The sequence below is a fragment of the Dysidea avara genome, chromosome 3 (assembly GCF_963678975.1).
Source record: "Dysidea avara chromosome 3, odDysAvar1.4, whole genome shotgun sequence".
NCBI lineage: Eukaryota > Metazoa > Porifera > Demospongiae > Dictyoceratida > Dysideidae > Dysidea > Dysidea avara.
Genome location: NC_089274.1, coordinates 14381332 through 14401197, shown reverse-complemented (window position 1 = coordinate 14401197; position 19866 = coordinate 14381332). Strand labels below are relative to the sequence as shown.

The window sequence follows — 19866 nt, the reverse complement described above, 5'->3', positions numbered from 1 at the left end:
CAGCAATTTTGGCTATAGGAAAATGTATAGTAATATATTTAGCTAGTTGCCATTGTCGCCACACTAACAGCTACACCTCGAGCTACACTGATTTATTGCTGCTTTATGTGATTATAATTTTATGCATAAATAGCTATCAGTTCTAAGGAGACAGGAGCTCGGACAGGAGGGAGCGGAGCCCAACAAGAGCAATTCAAAAAAAATTGCCTTGCGTGATGTGGGTGCATGAGTGGTATGCAGTAATCACATGCATTACGTAATACCTATCACGCACTGAGCGCGTGACTAGTCATGATCAACTGCTGAGATACTGATGGGTTTCGTTAGAAAGCCACGCCTGTCTTTATTCATCATGACATGTAAATTTCTTTTGGTCTTTTCATAAAACGATGAGTGGATTCGTTGACTCAAGTTTGGATCAAAGTCATGAGTTGTTGTTGGCAGAGAAGCGATCGCGGAAACGAACTTATGGAAGCGTCCAATCTCCTAGTGATGACAACAACGAGAAGCCTCGTCTGTTGACGGTCGCATACTCATGTGCAGTGATCGTACAGTCTTGGCTTGTGATTGGTCTCACCGTAGGATACACGTCACCAGTACTGAGTGATCTTGAGGGCAGCAGCAGCAATGGAAGTTCTTCAGCTCCATTAAATAAAACTGCTTATCAAGATCTTTTCAGTGTAAGTGTATTATGTCACTATGCTTATGTAATTCAGTGGTAGAATATTACAGTATAATTAACTTCTCTGAATGTCAAGTCCCACCCTGACTGGGGGTGTGACATTGCCCTAGTCTGGCATATAGCCAGGTAGACATGGCAAAGTACATAAAATTTCATGAAAAGTTGGGTCCTTGTGAGGGGTCCGCAACCAGGCAAAAATCCAGTGAATTGTGTACGAGATTTTGAAGTCTTGGGATTTCAAGATTTCTAGGGATTTCCAGGGGCGGATCTAGGATTTATAAAGGGGGGGCTAACTCAAGGTACTAATCTCTTGGGTGGAGGTATGCAAAGCATGCTGGAACTAGGGGGTCTGGGGGCATGCCACACCCCCAGGAAATTTTTGAAAAATAGATGCTAAATACTGCAATTAGAACATTTCCACATAAAATGCATATTTTGCCTGTATATATTTTATATACTGCCTTTGTATATATGGCTCTCTACAGCATTTGCTAATGGAAAGGTTTGGGTAGGTTCATACAACCAAGCACATGATGCATTCTCTCACAATTGCATGCATGATAGAATAATAATGTTGAAACTGAAATTTGAATGACATGAGATTGAATCTGAGAGCATTTTCAATGGAAATTGTGTACCTGAATTAAGTATACCGGTACTGGTAACACTACAAAAGTAAATGAACAGATTTAACCTTTTAAACAGACCAATACAGTTCATTGTATGTATAGGCGCAGGCAGATTTGGAAAAATTCCATAACAGAACTAACTTTTATGCCTACACTGAATGTTCTATCAGAGTAGTTAGGTGACTGTTCTATTAAAGTATCTCAATCTTGTACACCTCCTATGCTGATCCGGGTCCTTGTTGCATAACCTTTAGCATAAATCCACTGATAATGCCTGGAAAGATGTTTATAAGGTGGATTTCTGAGTATTTGTATTATTAGTGATCATATAATTATGCTAAGACAAAATTTCATTATAATCCTCAGCATATTGATCAAGTAAAGCCTAAAAGTGAAGGGGGAGCTTCAGCCCCCAAAGCCCACCCCCTAGATCTGCCCCTGATTTACAAGATTTTTATATAAAATACGAATTTCTCAGATTTCTTCGAATTTCAAGATTGATTGATCAAATTTAAAGCACAAAGAGGGTTCAAGCTGGATGGTTACTCTGGCAGTGTAACATTTATTATAAAGCTACATGCTCAGCATTGTTTGTGTAGGTGTATGTCATCCTCTCGGCTGTTGTCATTCCTCTAGAGTCAACTGTGTGTCTCTAGTTTAGCGGTGCTAGATGGCTGTCTAAGGGCATGTACGTGTGTAGCTTGCTGGGATTTCAGCCCAAACTTCTTGCCATAGCTAAGAGTATTATTTGATGGATTCACTCACAGTAAGTGTGAATCTCGGTGCATGTAGCTGTTACTACGCTCGACTACAGTACCTACCATCGTACCTGGCAGAGTAGCTACTTTTGAGGCTACATTACTAACCCAGTAGCAGGAAACTACTCTCTCAGAAACAGATAAAAGAATCGTCATCATAGCTACAATGCAAGAGCAGTTTGAGATTGGAGAAAAGTAATACGGAAAATATCTGTTGAATCTGGATGTTACATAACATTATGTCATGGGTTACTAATGTAACCTAAAATATATGGTAATAAAGATGCTAAGAATTTCAAGATTTCTTGAGATTTAAAATGTCACGTACGAGATTTCAAGGGAGTTGCAGACCCCTCGTGTCCTTGAATCCCCCTGGTCCACTGTTTATACCAGTCTGTACTTTTACACCTCTGATTATGCTGGCATAATTTTGAGCATAATAGGCTAGCAAAAGCATCAAGCATTAAGCCAGCATAATAGGACGATTTTAAAAGAATATTAAAACACGCAATGCGCACACCAAAAATACTGCACAATATGAACACACTACATTATTACTGCATTTCATATCAAAAACCTTGCATTGTTATTATTTTTACTATTTCTTGACTGATTATTCACACTTTATGGAAATAAGATTGAGATAATCTAATAGAGCAGTCACTTACTGTAATACAGCAATCAGGAAATGCAGATATACTCTAATAAACAGTCAACTCTGAAGCATACTCTTGATTTTGAGAGCATAATTTTGAGCATAATAGACTGGATTTTTGAGCACTGCTCAAAAGCATAATAGGCAATTTTCAAAGCATAATTGGCTCAAGCCTAGTCACAGTGGCTAATCTCATGCACATAGCCAATCCACTTTCTGTCCATTGCAATTGTTCACACTGTGTTTAATTCATTAAGTGCCTCTAAACATCGTCTGCAGTAGGCTATATACTCATGCTAAGTTAACAAGTTCAGTGCAGATGAAAATGGCTTCAGTGAAGTGATTACTGCAAGGTACGCCAGCAGCTCGATAAGCAGAATTCATGCCATGTAACACATGAAGGCAATGACCTGTTAGAAACAAGCCCTTTAACTGAAGGTGTGAAGAATGAGTGGCCTACGAGGCACTTGGTATTGTGCAAGGAACTGTCATGATGACAGGACAGAAAGGTGATTTAGGCTATTTGAGACTAGCCACTGTGACTTGCAAAGGTGTCTAGTGCAAGGATAGAATGTATAAACATTGTGAAGTATGTAAAATTCCCCAAAATTCCACCAAACATATTTGGGTCCATGGATCCCCATTCCCTGGGCTCATTATATATACTTACCCGGCATAGCCAGACAATAGTCTTGCCCCACACCTGGAGTTTTGATAACAGCAGTTTGTTGAGCCAAAGATTATTATACGTAGGTCTGGGTTTTGATATTTCATATATAGACGGTACAACATTGTTACTTGGTATTGTGGTATAACTATATTATCAAATTAGATTCCATTAATTTTTACTAGACCAGTACAAAAGTACGGTTTCTACTGACAGAATTGTGTTGGCAAGTTGACAGCAGAATATGCACTGTCAGGAGCTCATAAGTGCCAAAAGGCACTTATAAGCTCCTGTTATTGTATACCAGTCCATATCCTTTCATAGGTACACATTTTCATGCAAATAGTGAAGCTATAAAGTATGTTTTTCAAAATCCACAGTATTGCGGTATTTTGAAATTAGACAGCTTCAAAAACAGATACCGCAATTTAACTATTAATAATTGGTATACGTAATTTTTGCTTAGCACTAATAAAGATCATTGAAGTTGATAGCCACTGAACCTGTATTACTTAGCTACAGGCATGTACAGTGTATGCTGTGTATATAATACTACAGTGTATATCTTGTTACAGATGTTGCTTCCTGTTGGAGCTCTTATTGGTACAGTAATAGCTGGATTGATAATTGATAAAGTTGGTCGTAAACTAACTTTGTTGGTGTGCAGTATAACATATGCTATTGGATGGTTATTAATCATTTTAACATTACTAACTAATGGAACATTGTTCCGATTGTTCATTTTTACTGGGAGATTAATAGGAGGAATTGGAGTAGGATTTGCTACACTGTGTGCTCCAGTAAGTATCAAGACTCAATGGTAGCACATTGTACAGTACATAGAAATTATACACTTCAATGCACAAGTTTCTGTACTAGTATAACCACATGGTCTATATGCTCAGCACCATGCACATGCATGCACACACTACTACTGTTACCTAACTGTTCAGAGTCAATACATCACTCCCTATTCTGAAGGAAGCTCATCCTGAGCTTCTGTCTAAATCTTAGTGGAATTGATGTACTGGGGAACTTGTCTAGTAATCACATTGGAATGCTTAAACATGTCATCTTCTTTCAATTGTACTATGCACAGTACTTGCTAGATGTATCATCTTCAACTGTGTCATTGTTGTTCTTGTCGAGGATTACCTTCAGCATTACCATTGGTGGAGTTGTGGTCTGTAAGTCCTCCATCCACCTACAAGTTGTCCCAGTACTCTTGCTTTGCTCTATACCAGTAATAGCCCGGGATTGATTCTATCAGATGGGCACTGACATACCCTCTGCTGATGGACTTGTATTTGTCCCTCATCACAGTTCACATCTGCTTTGTCCTGTCTCTTCTGCAGGAAATATGATGAAGATCCACTCTCCCTCAACTTGCTTTGAGAAGTACTGCTTGTATTGGTCTTGTGCCTCCTTGATTGACTCCAGAGCCAGTTCCTTGGCTGATGAAAAGGATAATACGACATTCTCACAGTAGTCCTCTATAGTACTTGCATTGGTTGAGCAAATGCAGCTTCTGTGGGACTTCTCTTAATGAGTACTCAAGTATTTGCTGTATTTGTTTCAGCCCTACTTCCAAGCAGTAGATGTTTTCCACTAATAGTACGTGGACAATTCCCGTACTTATGCAATGACACTCTAGTGAGGAAGGACATTTAATGGTTTTTACAATTTTTACCTGGTATGTGGCTCCTTGCTTTGCTCCCCTACACATTAATTTTCTTGACATGATCTGATACCCAACTGTTGACATACTCCTTCTGAAAACAGCAGTTGGTTCATTTGATATACAATGCAGTTTTGTGGATATACACCGCAGTTTTCATAGTCTTGTCTCCAAAAGTGATATGATACTGATGTCCAGATCCATTCTTCTGTCAACTTGGTCATGGAATTTTATCTCACTTTCAAGTCCTTCTTTTGTGTAATCATGCCACACTAACAATCTTCTTGTAATGTCAGCTGCTGCATCTACTATTCCCACACTTCAGGATATTTATAATATGAAGTGTATCCAGCCCTATCAACTCAGACAAAATGTGACCCAATTGACCCAGTTTCAAACAGAAATCATGGTTGAAACTGTGTCCAATTAAAACACACATAACAGTTCCTCTAGCTTGTCTCATTACCATTGCACATGTGTATGCATGTGTTTTTATTTACAAAATCAGTGTTTTACAAACAGCATGTATAATTACCTCTATACAATGATATTATTTGGTAATTTTTCTCCATTTTATATAGTTGTATATAGCTGAAATATCACCAAGCAAATATCGTGGTACTTTTGGAGTAATGAATGAATTTGCTCAGACTAGTGGAGTCTTTATTGTACAACTGGCTGGAGATTATGTATCATACTACTGGCTTGCTTTAGCATCACTAAGTGTAACATGTTTGTATACAATTCCAGCAATCAAACTGAAAGAGTCACCAAGGTGGTTACTAACTAAGGGTAGAGACAAAGAAGCAAGAGATATTTTGGTGTGGTTGAGAGGTGATGAATACGATGTTGATACAGAAATAAAGGAAATTAAAGAGCAATGTGACTCAAATGAGACTTTAAGTTTGTCAGAAATCATACAAGAATTTAAGAAATATTCTGTGTACTATCCAGTGCTACTTGCAGTGATTCTAACATTCTTTCAAAGTTTTACTGGTATTGATGCTGTTGTGTTCAATGCTAAAGACATATACAAGCACGCAAAAGTTCCTAATCCTGGAATTATGGCTTCTATAACATGTGGTGGCATACAGAGTTTATTTGCTTTAGTAGGAGCACGTCTTACAGACATCCTGGGTAGGCGGACTCTACTGATAACTAGTTCGGTGTTTTTAATATTTAGTCTAACTGCTATGGGAGCTTATGAGATGTTCTATTACAATCCTAATTGTTATCCACTGTTTGCCATTATTAGTTTGGCCTTCTTCATTGGTGGATTCTCTATTGGATGGGGAGCTGTTACTTTTGTGTACCTTCCCGAGATTGTCCCACTGCGTGTCCGTGGCATCGGAGTTGGAATAGCAACAGTGGCCAGTTGGTCTTTCATCATCCTTTTAACTGGTTTGTTTAGAAACTATCAAATTGCTGTTAAACCATGGGGAGCATTTTGGTCATTTGGTATTATATGTTTCTTTGGACTAATTTATGTGGTATTTTTTATTCCTGAAACCAAAGGCAAATCATTAGAAGAAATAGAAAATTATTTTAAAAGAAACTCCAAGAACATAAACCAAAAAGAGGCTAACCAGAAACGCTTTCATTATTATCATTAAAAATCTATATATTCTTGTATATTTTTATTTAGCTATAATTGTGTACAAAATCAGTATATCAATGAATTAATTTTGTCTGAATGGGTAGCAAGGTTGAGTATTGTACATCAAGTATACTTGTCACAATAAATGATTTGAGTTCTAGTCAATTGCAAGGTTAAGGAACTTCAGGAATATATATCTGTAACTGACTTGGAAAATCAGGGTAAATCGATGATCAGGACACTCGTTACACAGCAAAAATAGTGTTCCAATATTACCTATACTTTTGATCAGTATTGAAACAACCATTTTAAAAAGGTCCCCATAATGAGACAAAATGAATCTCAAATTTACAAATGACTTCACTATTGGAGCTTGTGGTCTGTTTTTGTTTGAGCGTACTACAGCCTGGTAAAATTTCTGGACTATTAGTTCCAACACCTAAACATAGATGGAATAAACACAGTCAATATTTGTGTATAAATTATGCTGTGGTTATGTGCATGCAATGATTGACGGAAGTACTGTTTTCTTAACTAGTTCGATTCATTCTGGTCCCTCTTACATACCTATAGTGGACTATATTATATATACGAGCTCTTGAGACATATCATGCTCTTTGTTGAATCATCATCTATATTGAAGTAGTCGTATATATACTGTTACCAGCATATGACAGTGATCATACTGACTGCAAAGTGTATATTTACCTAGGCCTGTAACTCAAAGATAATATATTTAATTCTCACAGTACAGTGCTATGGATGCAACATTTTTTGCAGTATAGCATAAAATATTTCTATCATGTTTGTGAAACCTAATTGTAACCATGCAGCATTCAAATATGAGTTTTATATTGATGACCCACTGGCCACCTACATTATACTTAATACAAAAGTTGTGTAGTTTATGTACACTGTAAAACCAGGGTTGTTATGGTAGCACCAAATTAGGGCGTCAAGCACACTGCATGTGCACCACTGACACCCCCAGAGGGTGTCAACCACAATAAAGAACTTAAAATTTGTTGAAGGGTGTCATGTTGGGTGCTGTGTAACACCCTGGTGGGGTACTATAGTGATGCCCTATACTAACTTCTAAAGCTTCCATTGAGTGAAACCTCAATCATCCACCATCCTCTCTTGATTATTAATGGTTATTTAGGAAGTACATGTGATCTGTTAAATACAGCAATTCATGATCAATGCATTACAAATATGCTTACTTGCTTGTCTTTCTACACTTCATACCAGTTGCAGTTTGCATGTATTTAAAATGTAGCTAACTCCTAAAAAATTTTTAATTGTGGGATTTTAGAACATTTTCAAGTCAAATTTAATTTTTGAACATACTTGTAACCAGATTAGTGAAAAGGGGTCTTCCACACACATCCAATTACCAACTTTTTGATGACTCATAACTTCATGTTGGAAAAAGCTATCAATTTGCTGTACCCTGTCTTTCTCCTTGTTGAGGTCAGCGACGATGTGCATCCGTGGAAGCCGCTCCATCTCGTTTAGATCACCAGATGCTTCCCCGGAAATGGGCCTAACAAATGGCCCTAGGGACTTTTAGATGTCCCGTTTTTCAGTTCTTGTCCAGCACGTTTGCCTCCTGTGCTGGGGGTGGTAGGAAAGGGCATTACATCTAGCCCAGGAAAAAAGAATCAATTTGAAATTTGGTCAGTATAGTGAGCACCAACATGGCATAGCTAATGGACAGAAAAAATTTCAGGTTAATAATTTTATTATGTTACTGGCCATGGAGCATTGGTCATGAGTTAATGCCTTCCAAGTTCATAGAATTGGATGTGTGTGGAAGACCCCTTTTCACAAATCTGGTCAAATTTGGCTTTTATGCTTTTATGTGAGCAAATATAGCATATACAAATCTGCAACACAAAACTGCCAGTGAATCCACAATTAAAAGAAACTATGGAAACATAGGTTATAAATACATTGAACTTAGGTTGATGGATAAATAAAGAGAGTTAGTCACTATGGGGTGTCACAAGACTATTACAAAAACACCCCTTGACACCCTTACACCTCATCAATAAACTGGGGTGTTACCATGACACCCAGAGTGCCACATGGTACTTAAGTATATTCTTAGGGTGTTACCACAACACCTCAATGATACCCTTGGGTGTTACTATGACACACTAAATCACCCCAGGGTGTCATAGTATGTAGTGTGAGCACTCACAGGGTGTTATAAGAACATTCAGGGTGCATTGCTCTTTAGGGTGTCACTGTATTTGCAGTGTAGCATGCAGCCTCCATGAAGCTGTTGACAAACCGGCGCATGATCACTGAAAACATTATTTTTATATGAAAAATTTTGATGTGGAGCTTTTTCATATGTTAAAGAAATTTGTATATAAATGCCATGCAAGAGTGTAGGTAGCTACAGTTGCTTGACAACAAATACATAATTATGTCCATACACACTGCTATTATATATACTTCCAAAACTAATACTGTTCAGCCAGCTGGTCTGAGAAAACAGAATGCCGGTTGCTCACTACAAAAATAGTTCAAATTTCCATAGCTTTCCTGGTCATTGGAAAGGCACTGGAACGGCCGTATTTCCATACATTTCAATAAGCTAAGTCTGGATGGGTATGGAAATATGCAGAAATATGGCTGTTGCAGTACCTTTCCAATGACCAGGAAAGCTATGGAAACTTGAACCGTTTTTGTAGTGGCTGAATGTTAAGTACAATAACATTCCACTGATAACAACCACACTATAACGATTAATGTCTTACAATCCAAATTAGTGATGCCAAAACAAATACCCATGCAGTATATGAAGCTGACATACCAGTAACCACCATAAATACATTAAATGCTGCCAACGTGCATGCATGTCTAAATCTATAGCCTAACACATGCATGTATTTGGAATTGCCACTTTATTGTGCTATATAACACTGACAAAGTTTAGGTATCTACTCACAAGTTTACATCATATACTAACCTCAGGAACTTGAGAATATAGTATATGTTCCTAGGTTAGTATATCTATTGTCAAGTTGTGCCAATTGCCTATATGTATACATGTACAGCACTCAAAAATTATGTTAAATTACTGATGATTAATAACATGCATTTCAGTATCATTAAGTAAAGTCATATCTCAACATGTACCTTAATTTACTATGTAAACAGTATTCATTTTTATCATGTAATTGCTGTAACTCCATTGGCGTAAACCCATGTACTGATCATGGCCCGAGTCATGGCCCACAATCAATATTAGTCATTAAAAGAAAGGGTCATCATGTGTGATTCAAACTGACCTATTCAGAAAGCAAACCCATTAAAACAATTGATTATGATTATGATTAAATACGGGTAAAGACAAAGTCTGTATACCCAATCAATGTATTAACAGTAAATCTAAAATCTAGTAAATAATTATCTAACAGCAGTTTAAAAGGGTTTATTGAACTACAACAGATCAGAGGTAGGTAAACTGTTCCATCATTCTATCTGCACAATAATCTTAATATAATAATAATGGTGTAATTCTGAGGGTCTACCAGTGACCTACACTGATAGCCTACGATACATTAAATACTAACTATACACTAACATCTAAATATTTAGTTACAAGTGGCTAAAATTGTTAGATGCAGGATTCTTGGAACGACGGGAACAGGGACAAAGGTAATGGAAACAACAAAGAGAATTGTCGAAGTTTGCTAATAAATGATTCCATAAAAAGTTCTTCCAGTTTCTGTTTTATTACAGCTAATGATCAAGTTGCATGCCGGTGTATGATCAATTATTGGCAGACTCGAGAGTTCCATAGTCTAGGTAGGCGAAAAAAATATGAGTCCATAGCTGCATTGGTATGGGCTGTCTTGTGGTGTGGTTTTGTGCCAGAAGATCTAGTAGAACCAGTATTGAAGTTGACATAGTTCAAGATATTAAACTTATCTGTTGGAGTTTTATATAAGTGATTTGATGAAAAAAAGGATGTCAGCTATTTTGTAAATATACATCAAATGGCAACATACCGAGTTGGGTCAGTCTAGTCCTGTACTAGCGGCTGTAGTCTGAAGTGTAATCTGAGAGTATAAATTTAGTAGCACACCTTTGCACCTTCTCAATTAATTCAATGTCACCGTTTCAACAAAATTAGGTCTCCACAATGTGGAGCAGTATAACAGTTTAGTGATATGTAAAGGGATTTTCTGGCCTGAGGACAATCAATCTTCGAAACTCTGCGGATCCTTGAATGTTGTTAGCTAAACAATTTAAACTGGTGTCCCCGCCTCGGCCTGGTATAGTTAAGTTTTGTAGTTAATTATTTTTGTATGTATCCTTGCCATGCCTACGCGGATCTTATCTTTGTAGTCGCATGTGTCCGAGGCTCTGTATGTAATTTTGTCATTTCATCATTATTCTGATGGTTAAAAAAATAATAATAATAATAAAAAAAAATAAAAAAAATAAAAAAATACTGGTCCGTAAAGTCAGAGTTGAAGCCAGCACACTGACTGACATACATGAAATTGGTCCTTTTTTCTGCATTGACATACTATTAAATCTTGGTGGTACAATTGCAACTGGGGGGCTCGTGATGTCCGGTGGGTCCCGACTAAAATCAGTAGCTACGGGAGCCGCCATTTAATTCAGTATCGTTTGCCTGATCATTAAACTACACGCCCTTCTTAACTTGACATGTCAGTGATTTCAGGCTAACAATGAGTGGTGTAGAAGACACTGACGTAGATCAAGATCGTGAACTGTTGTTACCAGAGAAGCGACCTTATGAAACTGTTCAGTCTTCCAGCATTGACAACAACAACAACACGAAGCCTCGTCTGTGGACGGTTGCATACTCCTGTGCAGTGATCGTACAGTCTTGGCTTGTATTTGGTCTCACTATAGGATATACGTCACCTGTACTGAGTGATCTTGAGGGTGACGATGGTAGTTCTTCAGCTCCTTTAGGCAAGACTACTTACCAGGATCTTTTCAGTGTAAGTCACAGTGATTTGCATTAATTCCATCAAATTGCACTGCATAGTTGCTTGTGTGAATGAATCTGGCTTGTGTAGTCATAGATAATATAAACCCCTACATGGTGGAGCCAACTACGTAGTAGCTATGTAGTAATGTTTTTCTTTTGTTTTTAAGTTCAACATTCATTATTAGCCATTAAGCCACTCCAATTGGTATACCGGTTTCTGGTCCCCCACCCGCACCAAAATATCAAAAATTTCTAGATTAGTCATTATTGCTATTGTTACAATTTTGCTGCTCATTACGCAGGCGCATACTCTTCTTAGTTAATGTTTATATCCCGCTTATTGGCACATGTTGCATTGCTTTCTGGTACGTGTTATATAATTGTTGCTAATTGTAAGTGACAACCATAGTGTATGGCTTTTTAAAGTTTGCCATTTAGTTTGTATTTTTCATGACTGATGTCTAAATGTGTCAGTATTATTTTGTAGGTTTTATTTTGTTGTATATAAATAATTCATGTAGTGCATGTATTATAGTCATGTAGCTGTATCCAGTAGAGTTTTAATATTGTGATTTTAACGGTATAACATAATGACGAAATTCACCTGCATGGAGTGAACAGAACCAGAAACCATTATACCAATTGGAGTGGCCTTACACATAAAAAGAATTAAATCATAAAAATTATTCCAATTCCAAACTGTTGGAGCAGGCCAAGTCAATAGCTGGATCTTGTAAATTACACCCATAGCATGCAGTGATTAAAATCCAAGTTAAAATCAGTACGGTATAGTTGTATGATTGATACATGCTGGCATGATGGTGAAACTAACTTTCACACTATGGTGTTGACATGTTAGAACAACTGAAGTGGCCATCAGTAAAGTTAACAATGTTCTACAAAATATTACATGGACTGGCTGATATCTCTATGACATTCACATCCCAATCAATGACTACCCATGGTCACAATCAGCAGTTTGCAATTCCTTTCTCCAGAACTGAATCCTCATTTTTACCCTCAACCATCAAAATAATTATGGAATGAATTACGTTGAACTGGACAACCTTAACCAATTTAAAGATGTATTTATCTGCTCACCTCTTCCCTATAGATTATACTGCATAGCCGGAAATTTTCAAGGGATGCAACTTTTGCAAAATAGTGTAAAATATGATTTTCGCATTTTTTAAATTCATGAAATCCTATACAAAACATTTCACTTTGGTAATACATATGTGTATGTAACCTCAAACATTTTACAATAATATATTTTCATGAAGCTGTCATTACTTGTGAAATTTGCAAAAGTTTTGTCCCTCGAAGCATTCCAGCTATACGGTAGCTAATTGTATATTTTTATCTGTGATTTTATACCCATCCTGTGAGTTATACACAGTATACAAAATAACTAAATTTTAAAATACTACGTAGAGTGATCAATTACAGACTCGGTGAGTGAAAGAATTATAGCTTGGACTCCTTTGAGCTCACTATAGCTGAGCTGTGGTCTTTAAATAAGAGTAATAAAACTGTAGCATCTCAAGTTATGATAATGATGGCATTATACACAAACAAACATTTTTTTGCATTGAATCAGTACTGTAGCAGAGTTTATTTTCCTCTTTTTCCTTCTTGGGATTTTTGCGTGGAAGAGTCTGCATATATTCCAATTGCAAGTCTAGATAGTAGGTACCATCATTTAAATTAAGTGCTTTTACATTAATCAAATTACATTTGTGGCTTCCACTGACTGATCATATGTCAATTAGAAAGTACTGTGGACCTGCAGTACATATAATTTATGTACGTATACATTGTCCTACCCAGAAGCTATAGACAGTTTTAACACAAAATTTTTGTGGTAGTTTACGTGTACTTATATTAATTGTGGCAGTGGGGTGTGCATCTGGTGGTCTTCATTAGCATGAGTTATAGAGATCAGTGATATAGTGGTGGTTTCTTTGAGTCATTTATAACCCTGAAGTAATTTGTGTTGTATATTTGTCAGACCTTCAGTACTGGTCACCGTAAAGCTTTAATATATATTATGGTAGGTAAAGGACAGTCACCGTTCAGTATAAAAACTTGCATTTTGCAGCACCATACCATGGAAAATTAGCTTCCTAGAATTTTTTTCTGTAAATAGGACACTCTTGGAGGATTATGGGTGTCACATGCAATGACTGTTCTATTAGACTATTTGACTGTTTTAATCTTATATGAAATATTTCTTTATTTGAGGATGGAGAAGGGTGATTAGGGCATGTACCCCCAGTGCCACTCTCTGGATTCATCACTGAGTTGCTTAGGTCACATCATTAAAGCAATATTTGTATGTTGAAGTATCATGAATGACACTAATATACATAGGTGGTGGAAGGGGGTGGGGGCTAGGAGGCTGAAGCCCCCCCCCTCCCACTCTTCCCTCAGAATGATATCTTGCCAAAATTATCTTTCTTGGAGTGGGGCTGAAAACCGTGAGAAAGATTGATATATTCTATATTAGAATGCTCAAACACCCCAATAGAGCAATCAAAGTGTTCACAAAAATGCGCTCCTAAGAAATGAAAAAATCTCCAGTGGGAATCGAACCATTGACCTCTTACTTCAAAAGTTGGTGTCTTACCACTGTACCAAGTATTCTCAGGTGTCTGTCTGAAAGCTGCTTTAAATGCTGTATGTTTTATTTCTCCTGTATATAGTCAACAGCTAAAAACTTTCCCTAATATCAGACAGGCTCCAAAATTGGACACGATTACTTGAGCTACAACAGGAATTTTTGAACAACTTATATGTCTTTAGATAGTTCAAGGCTGTGGGACTTTGCACACCAAGTATCAGCTTTCTCGGCTTCTTTATCTGGTGGCAGCAGCCCTGCAAATTTATTTCCGATTAATACGTATAATCCGAAAAAAAAGTCGCGATTCTTGGACACCCACAGTTTACAAATAACACTTGCATCCAATCAACAATTTTATATCTTCACTTTGTAGAGCAGCTCATCTACTTTCTAAATATCCCCAGTTTATTCAATCAAATCTTTTTAATCACGAATTACAAAACTAAATACTTTTGACTAATAAATTAGTATAGTTGAAATGCTTCAAATTGTGCCTATAAATTAATTCTGGTGACCAGAGTATAGAATCTCTGGCAGCAGGGGGTCTGGGGGGCACAGCCCCCAGAAGCTGTAGCCATTTTAGCTTTCGTGATATCTCAAAATTCATAGCCCCTCCTCACATCAACTACTTCCTTTACCACTGCTAATATACATGTATTGTAGAGTTATAGTCTGTTCGCGTTCACCTGAACCCTCGTTTCTTGTTAATAACTCTTGTTACATGGGCCAGCTGACCAAACATTTAGTATAGCTGTGAAGTCCTTTAAATTCCAGAACTAATAGTTGATACAGGCAAGAACAAGTGAGTTATGAGGCTTTAAAAATATCCCATATATTTAGTATGGACGATTCAGGTGCGCAAACATGTTTACAACATGAAAACATGCTTGTTCCAGTACAAAACCATTGGAGTGAACATGTGTTCACCTCTTTGATATTACTATATTTGGCAGGGGCTCAGGTGAACACGTACCGACTATAAGAGGGGAGGTGCACTTACTTCCTTTGCACCCCCTAGATCCACCATTGACATTCCACAACACTGAATGCCAAACTTAGTTATTCATTTTTCATCTGCAAAATTTATATGTACCAAAATTTATCCCAGAACGTTTATCAATTCCATCATCGATATAATTATATGTATCTAAATGCCTGCTGGAATAAAAGAAACCATGTAACATTAACATTAATCCCCACGCAAAGCTGTACAAAAAGGGCATGTCCATGAAAGTAAAATTAGTAACTGGTGACTAAAAGAGCTGATATCTGATGCAGCCAAGATTCAACTATGTTTTGCAATCTTACATTGGTCCTTATCATTGACTTGTGCAGTCTTGCTGCATTTCTAAATGATTCAATTTAACTCTAATGGCTGGTAATTTGACTGCCTTTTTTTCCTCTACGCTGACTATTGAAAAAGGTAGCCAAATTACTAGCCAATTAGTTTAAATGAATCGGTTGGGAATGCAGCAAGACTGCACAAGTCCGCCATGACAATGGCTTAAACTAAAAATTATACACTTTATTCATATGAATCTTCAACCTTGTGGTCTTGTGATCTTGTTATAAATAGCAGTGTGTAATATGTTGTGTGGTATGTGCAATTGCATGCTGTGAAATATAACTGCATTCCATCAATGCCTCTATAGGTTCTATTTCCAGTTGGAGGTCTGATTGGTACAGTCATTGCAGGATGGATAGTTGATAAAATTGGTCGTAAATTATCATTTTTGGTATGCAGCATAACCTATGCTATTGGGTGGTTATTGATCATTTTAACATTACTAACTAATGGAACAATATTCCGATTGCTCATTTTTGCTGGGAGATTAATAGGAGGAATTGGAGTAGGATTTGCTTCACTGTGTGCTCCAGTAAGTTTCTTGACTTGTGTATGCTTTAATAACTATAGTGATATTGACCCTAGCCAAAGTATCCTTGATGTTTACTGCTGTGCTAATATCCTCATTCTAATATTATTACTGGTGCTGCTGAATGCTGGTAGGCCTGAGCCTATTTTGCTCAAAATTTTCCTTCCAGATTTTTCCAAAAATTTATTCCATTATTCTTTTTTTATTCTTGTAACCAGCCTATCATTCCTTAATAATGCTGATTTAGTTTCTATAGCTAGTCACTTAGTTTTCAAGATGCTGCATGGTAAGTAGTTTTGCCAGAATTAATATGAAATATTCCATCTTACACTTCCTATTTCTAGCCATAAGTAGTTACAACAGACCTAGAATAGCTGTCTGCAGTAATAATTCAAGAGTTTTCAATTATAAGTGTATTATAGCTGTAACTATAGCTACATGCTAAGTTAGGTAGATAATGATATCAATAATTTTATGTTCAAAGACTTGAAAAAGATACATTATTATAAGATGTGCAAGTTTCAGAATTGCAGATAATCATGCAGTTAAATTCCTGATGCTGGCTGCAGATTGTTACAGTGGAACCTCAGACCTCAGTTATCCAGATTCTCAATTAATTGAACTACTGAAATGACTGCTCTACTAGAGTAGTGACTGGTAGTTGAAAATACTGATATTTTGCTATTTTATGGTTATTCATACACAGCTTCAGAGATATGGACTTTCTAGACTTATGTACCACCCCTGGTCCCAAGGGGTTCCGATAACTGAGATTCCACTGCAACATGAAATGATTTGACTGGTCTATTAGAGTATTTGAGCGTTCTATTAGAATACATCAATCTTTTTGAGGCTTTTCAACCCCTTTTCAGCCAGCACTTGTAAAATAAAGTCAGCTATATATCATTCTTAACTTTTTCTTTAGCTAATCAAGAAAAAACACACTCCATAATTCCACCGATTATTTCCATGGAAGTCCAATAATTCTAAAATTATTCCTGTATTTTCTCGCAAAATTGATGACCAAAAAGGTGCAGGCCTAGCAAGAAATAGCTTAAAGTTACATTTGAATACACGATTCATAATGACGGCAATGTGGAATCGTCTGCAACCTTGTAGTTACCATTTATCAGGGTTGTGTTAAAGTTCTGTATTGGCCAAAGAGATAAAGTTTTCCAATTATGATTAAGGTTGACATGTCCCTGTAATAGCTAGGGAGTAGCATTATATAGCAAGTGCACTATGGAAATAGCATGATAAATGTGACTATTTTTACAAAAGGTTCAAAATGTACTTTATGTCACCAACATTTAGTTAGGGTATTACACATTCCACTAATGAGTTCCATTGTGATTCTTCTGTCACACTGTTGGGTCTGCTTTCTGTGTTCATCAGTGTTTCCGGAGCCTTAAGTAAATCCATGGGATGACAGTCTGCTTCCCTGAGACCACTTGCTGGAATAGTTATTCACACGGACTTGAATAGCAAGCAGCAACTAGCTGGATGTTTTTGACTGGTGTCTGGCTGATTTTCTGTGCTTGTCAGTCTAGGGTTTCTGAAGCCCTATGAATCCACAGGATGATGCTCTGCTTCACTGAGACCACTCTACTGGCTTTGCTGAAATGGTTCACATAGACTCGGCCAGGTAACAGCAATTGGCTGGATAATTTTGACCAGGGTGTTTGGCTGGGTGCTGGCTGTGGGTGCAGGGGTGTATACCTGGTTTGAAATATACCTGTCAAAGTACTTAAACTGGTGGTATGATTATAATATTGTATACTAGTTAGTGCACTATACAATCATGTGCACACTGTAGATAATTGAATATTATGTTGGATACACCAGATTTCATTCATTCATGATAATTATGTATTTATGTTACAAGGTTTTGACTTGAATGTTATTTAATATATAGCTTAAATGTCTGGATCTATAGTGCATGCAAACTACATAATTATTTTGGAAAAACAATCCAAATCTCACTTTAGAAGTTTCGAGACAAACGGTTTAAAGAATCCAAGTCAGTATAACTTGCCAGGGATAGCAAGCATGTGTATGAAATTTACACAAAAGATACATCAATCTATTACATTTCAGACCACTTCCAGTACTTGTAACTGCTTGTAGAGTTTCCCGCCAAATATGATAGAAAGTCTGAGCAGTTGGAGGAGTGATATAGTATCACAAGTGATTACAAAGGGGAGGAGGGTGGCAGGTGATGGGGTGGGCAAGAGATAGACTTCAAAATGGAGGAGACATGCACGTGGCTGATATACAACAAAACAACATAGAAAACAACTTACTAATCAGGTCATCCACCAGTGCACCACTGATTATTGCCAGGCCAGGTCCTTCAGAAACTGTCATTTGAGCTCAACACACCACCCAGAAAAGACATTTCTTAAAACCAGGCCAGCCTCAACTGCGAGTAGTTTGGGTAATTCTGGGGGTCAAAACCAATAGTGTAGCTATCCACTGGTAGTATTAGTTTGATTTTACCTGATGTGTGATTTGGATCAGTTTTGTGAAATCTGTATGGTTACATAATATTTTTAATGCTTGATCTGCTCCCATATGTATTATACCTTTTTACTTCTGTAGTTGTACATAGCAGAGTTGTCTTCCAGCAAAACTCGTGGATTTTTTGGAACTCTAACTCAACTACATCTTACAATTGGAGTTTTTATTGCACAGATAGTTGGCACTTACATAACCTACTATTGGCTTGCAGTTATTACACTAGTGGTAATTTGTTTATTCACAATGCTGGCTATCACTCTTAAGGAGACACCAAGATGGCTGATGACACAAAAAAGGAATGGTGAAGCACGTGAAGTTTTAGTGTGGCTTAGAGGAGAACATTATAATGTTGACAAGGAATTACTAGATGTGACTAAACAATTAGAATCAGAAAACAAGAACAAACTGAGTTTTGCTGAAACAGTTAAAGCATTCAGAAGTAAAGCAGTTTATTATCCTGTGATCCTTGGTGTGGTACTAATGTTCTTTCAACAATGTTTTGGGATAGCTGGAATCATATTCAATGCTGAGGATATTTTCAAACAAGCTAAAATCAAATCACCTGGTCTGTTATCTTCTGTTACAGTTGGGGGAACCCAGATGATTTTTAGTTTAGTTGGAACGTTGCTTACAGACATAGTAGGAAGACGAATCTTATTGGTACTTAGTTCCATCATAGGATGTATGAGCCTCACAGCAATGGGAACTTATGAATATCTCAATGATGAGCCGTATTGTGACCCATCAAGTGGTACCGGCTGTAAAGAAAATCTTTACCCAATGGCTATAACCAGTATGGCTTGTTTACTGGCTGGATTTTCTATTGGATTGGGAGCTATTCCATGGCTCATTGCTTCAGAAATTGTTCCTCTGAAAGTACGAGGTCTAGGTGTTGGAATTATTACTTGTTTTAACTGGAGTTATGTCATAATCCTCACTGGACTGTTTAGAAATTATGAAGATGCTGTTCACCCTTGGGGTGCCTTCTGGTCATTTGCATTAGTTGCTTTTTGTGGAATCATCTACATTGCCGTGTTTATTCCGGAAACTAAAGGAAAGTCCTTAGAAGAAATTGAACAATCTTTTCTGTAACTGATTTTCTAAATTTTAGTCATAGATATATATATATTTTTATATTTTTATTTAGCTATAATTGTGTACAAAATCAGTATATCAATGAATTAATTCTGTCTGAA

The 19866-nt window shown here is 37.0% G+C and overlaps 2 protein-coding genes across 2 annotated transcripts; both read left to right on the top strand.

Annotated features, from left to right (window-relative positions):
• The first annotated feature begins 284 nt into the window (after window positions 1-284).
• LOC136249503 (facilitated trehalose transporter Tret1-2 homolog) lies at window positions 285-6752 on the top strand. Its single transcript, XM_066041526.1, has 3 exons — window positions 285-680; window positions 3967-4191; window positions 5651-6752. Exons 1-3 carry the CDS (start codon window positions 390-392, stop codon window positions 6680-6682), a joined length of 1548 nt encoding a protein of 515 aa, XP_065897598.1. The 5' UTR covers window positions 285-389; the 3' UTR covers window positions 6683-6752.
• Window positions 6753-11301: 4549 nt separating this feature from the next.
• LOC136249502 (solute carrier family 2, facilitated glucose transporter member 8-like) lies at window positions 11302-19866 on the top strand. The gene is made up of 3 exons (XM_066041525.1): window positions 11302-11663; window positions 15929-16153; window positions 18752-19866. The coding sequence occupies exons 1-3, from the start codon at window positions 11385-11387 to the stop codon at window positions 19760-19762; spliced, it is 1515 nt and encodes a 504-aa protein (XP_065897597.1). The 5' UTR covers window positions 11302-11384; the 3' UTR covers window positions 19763-19866.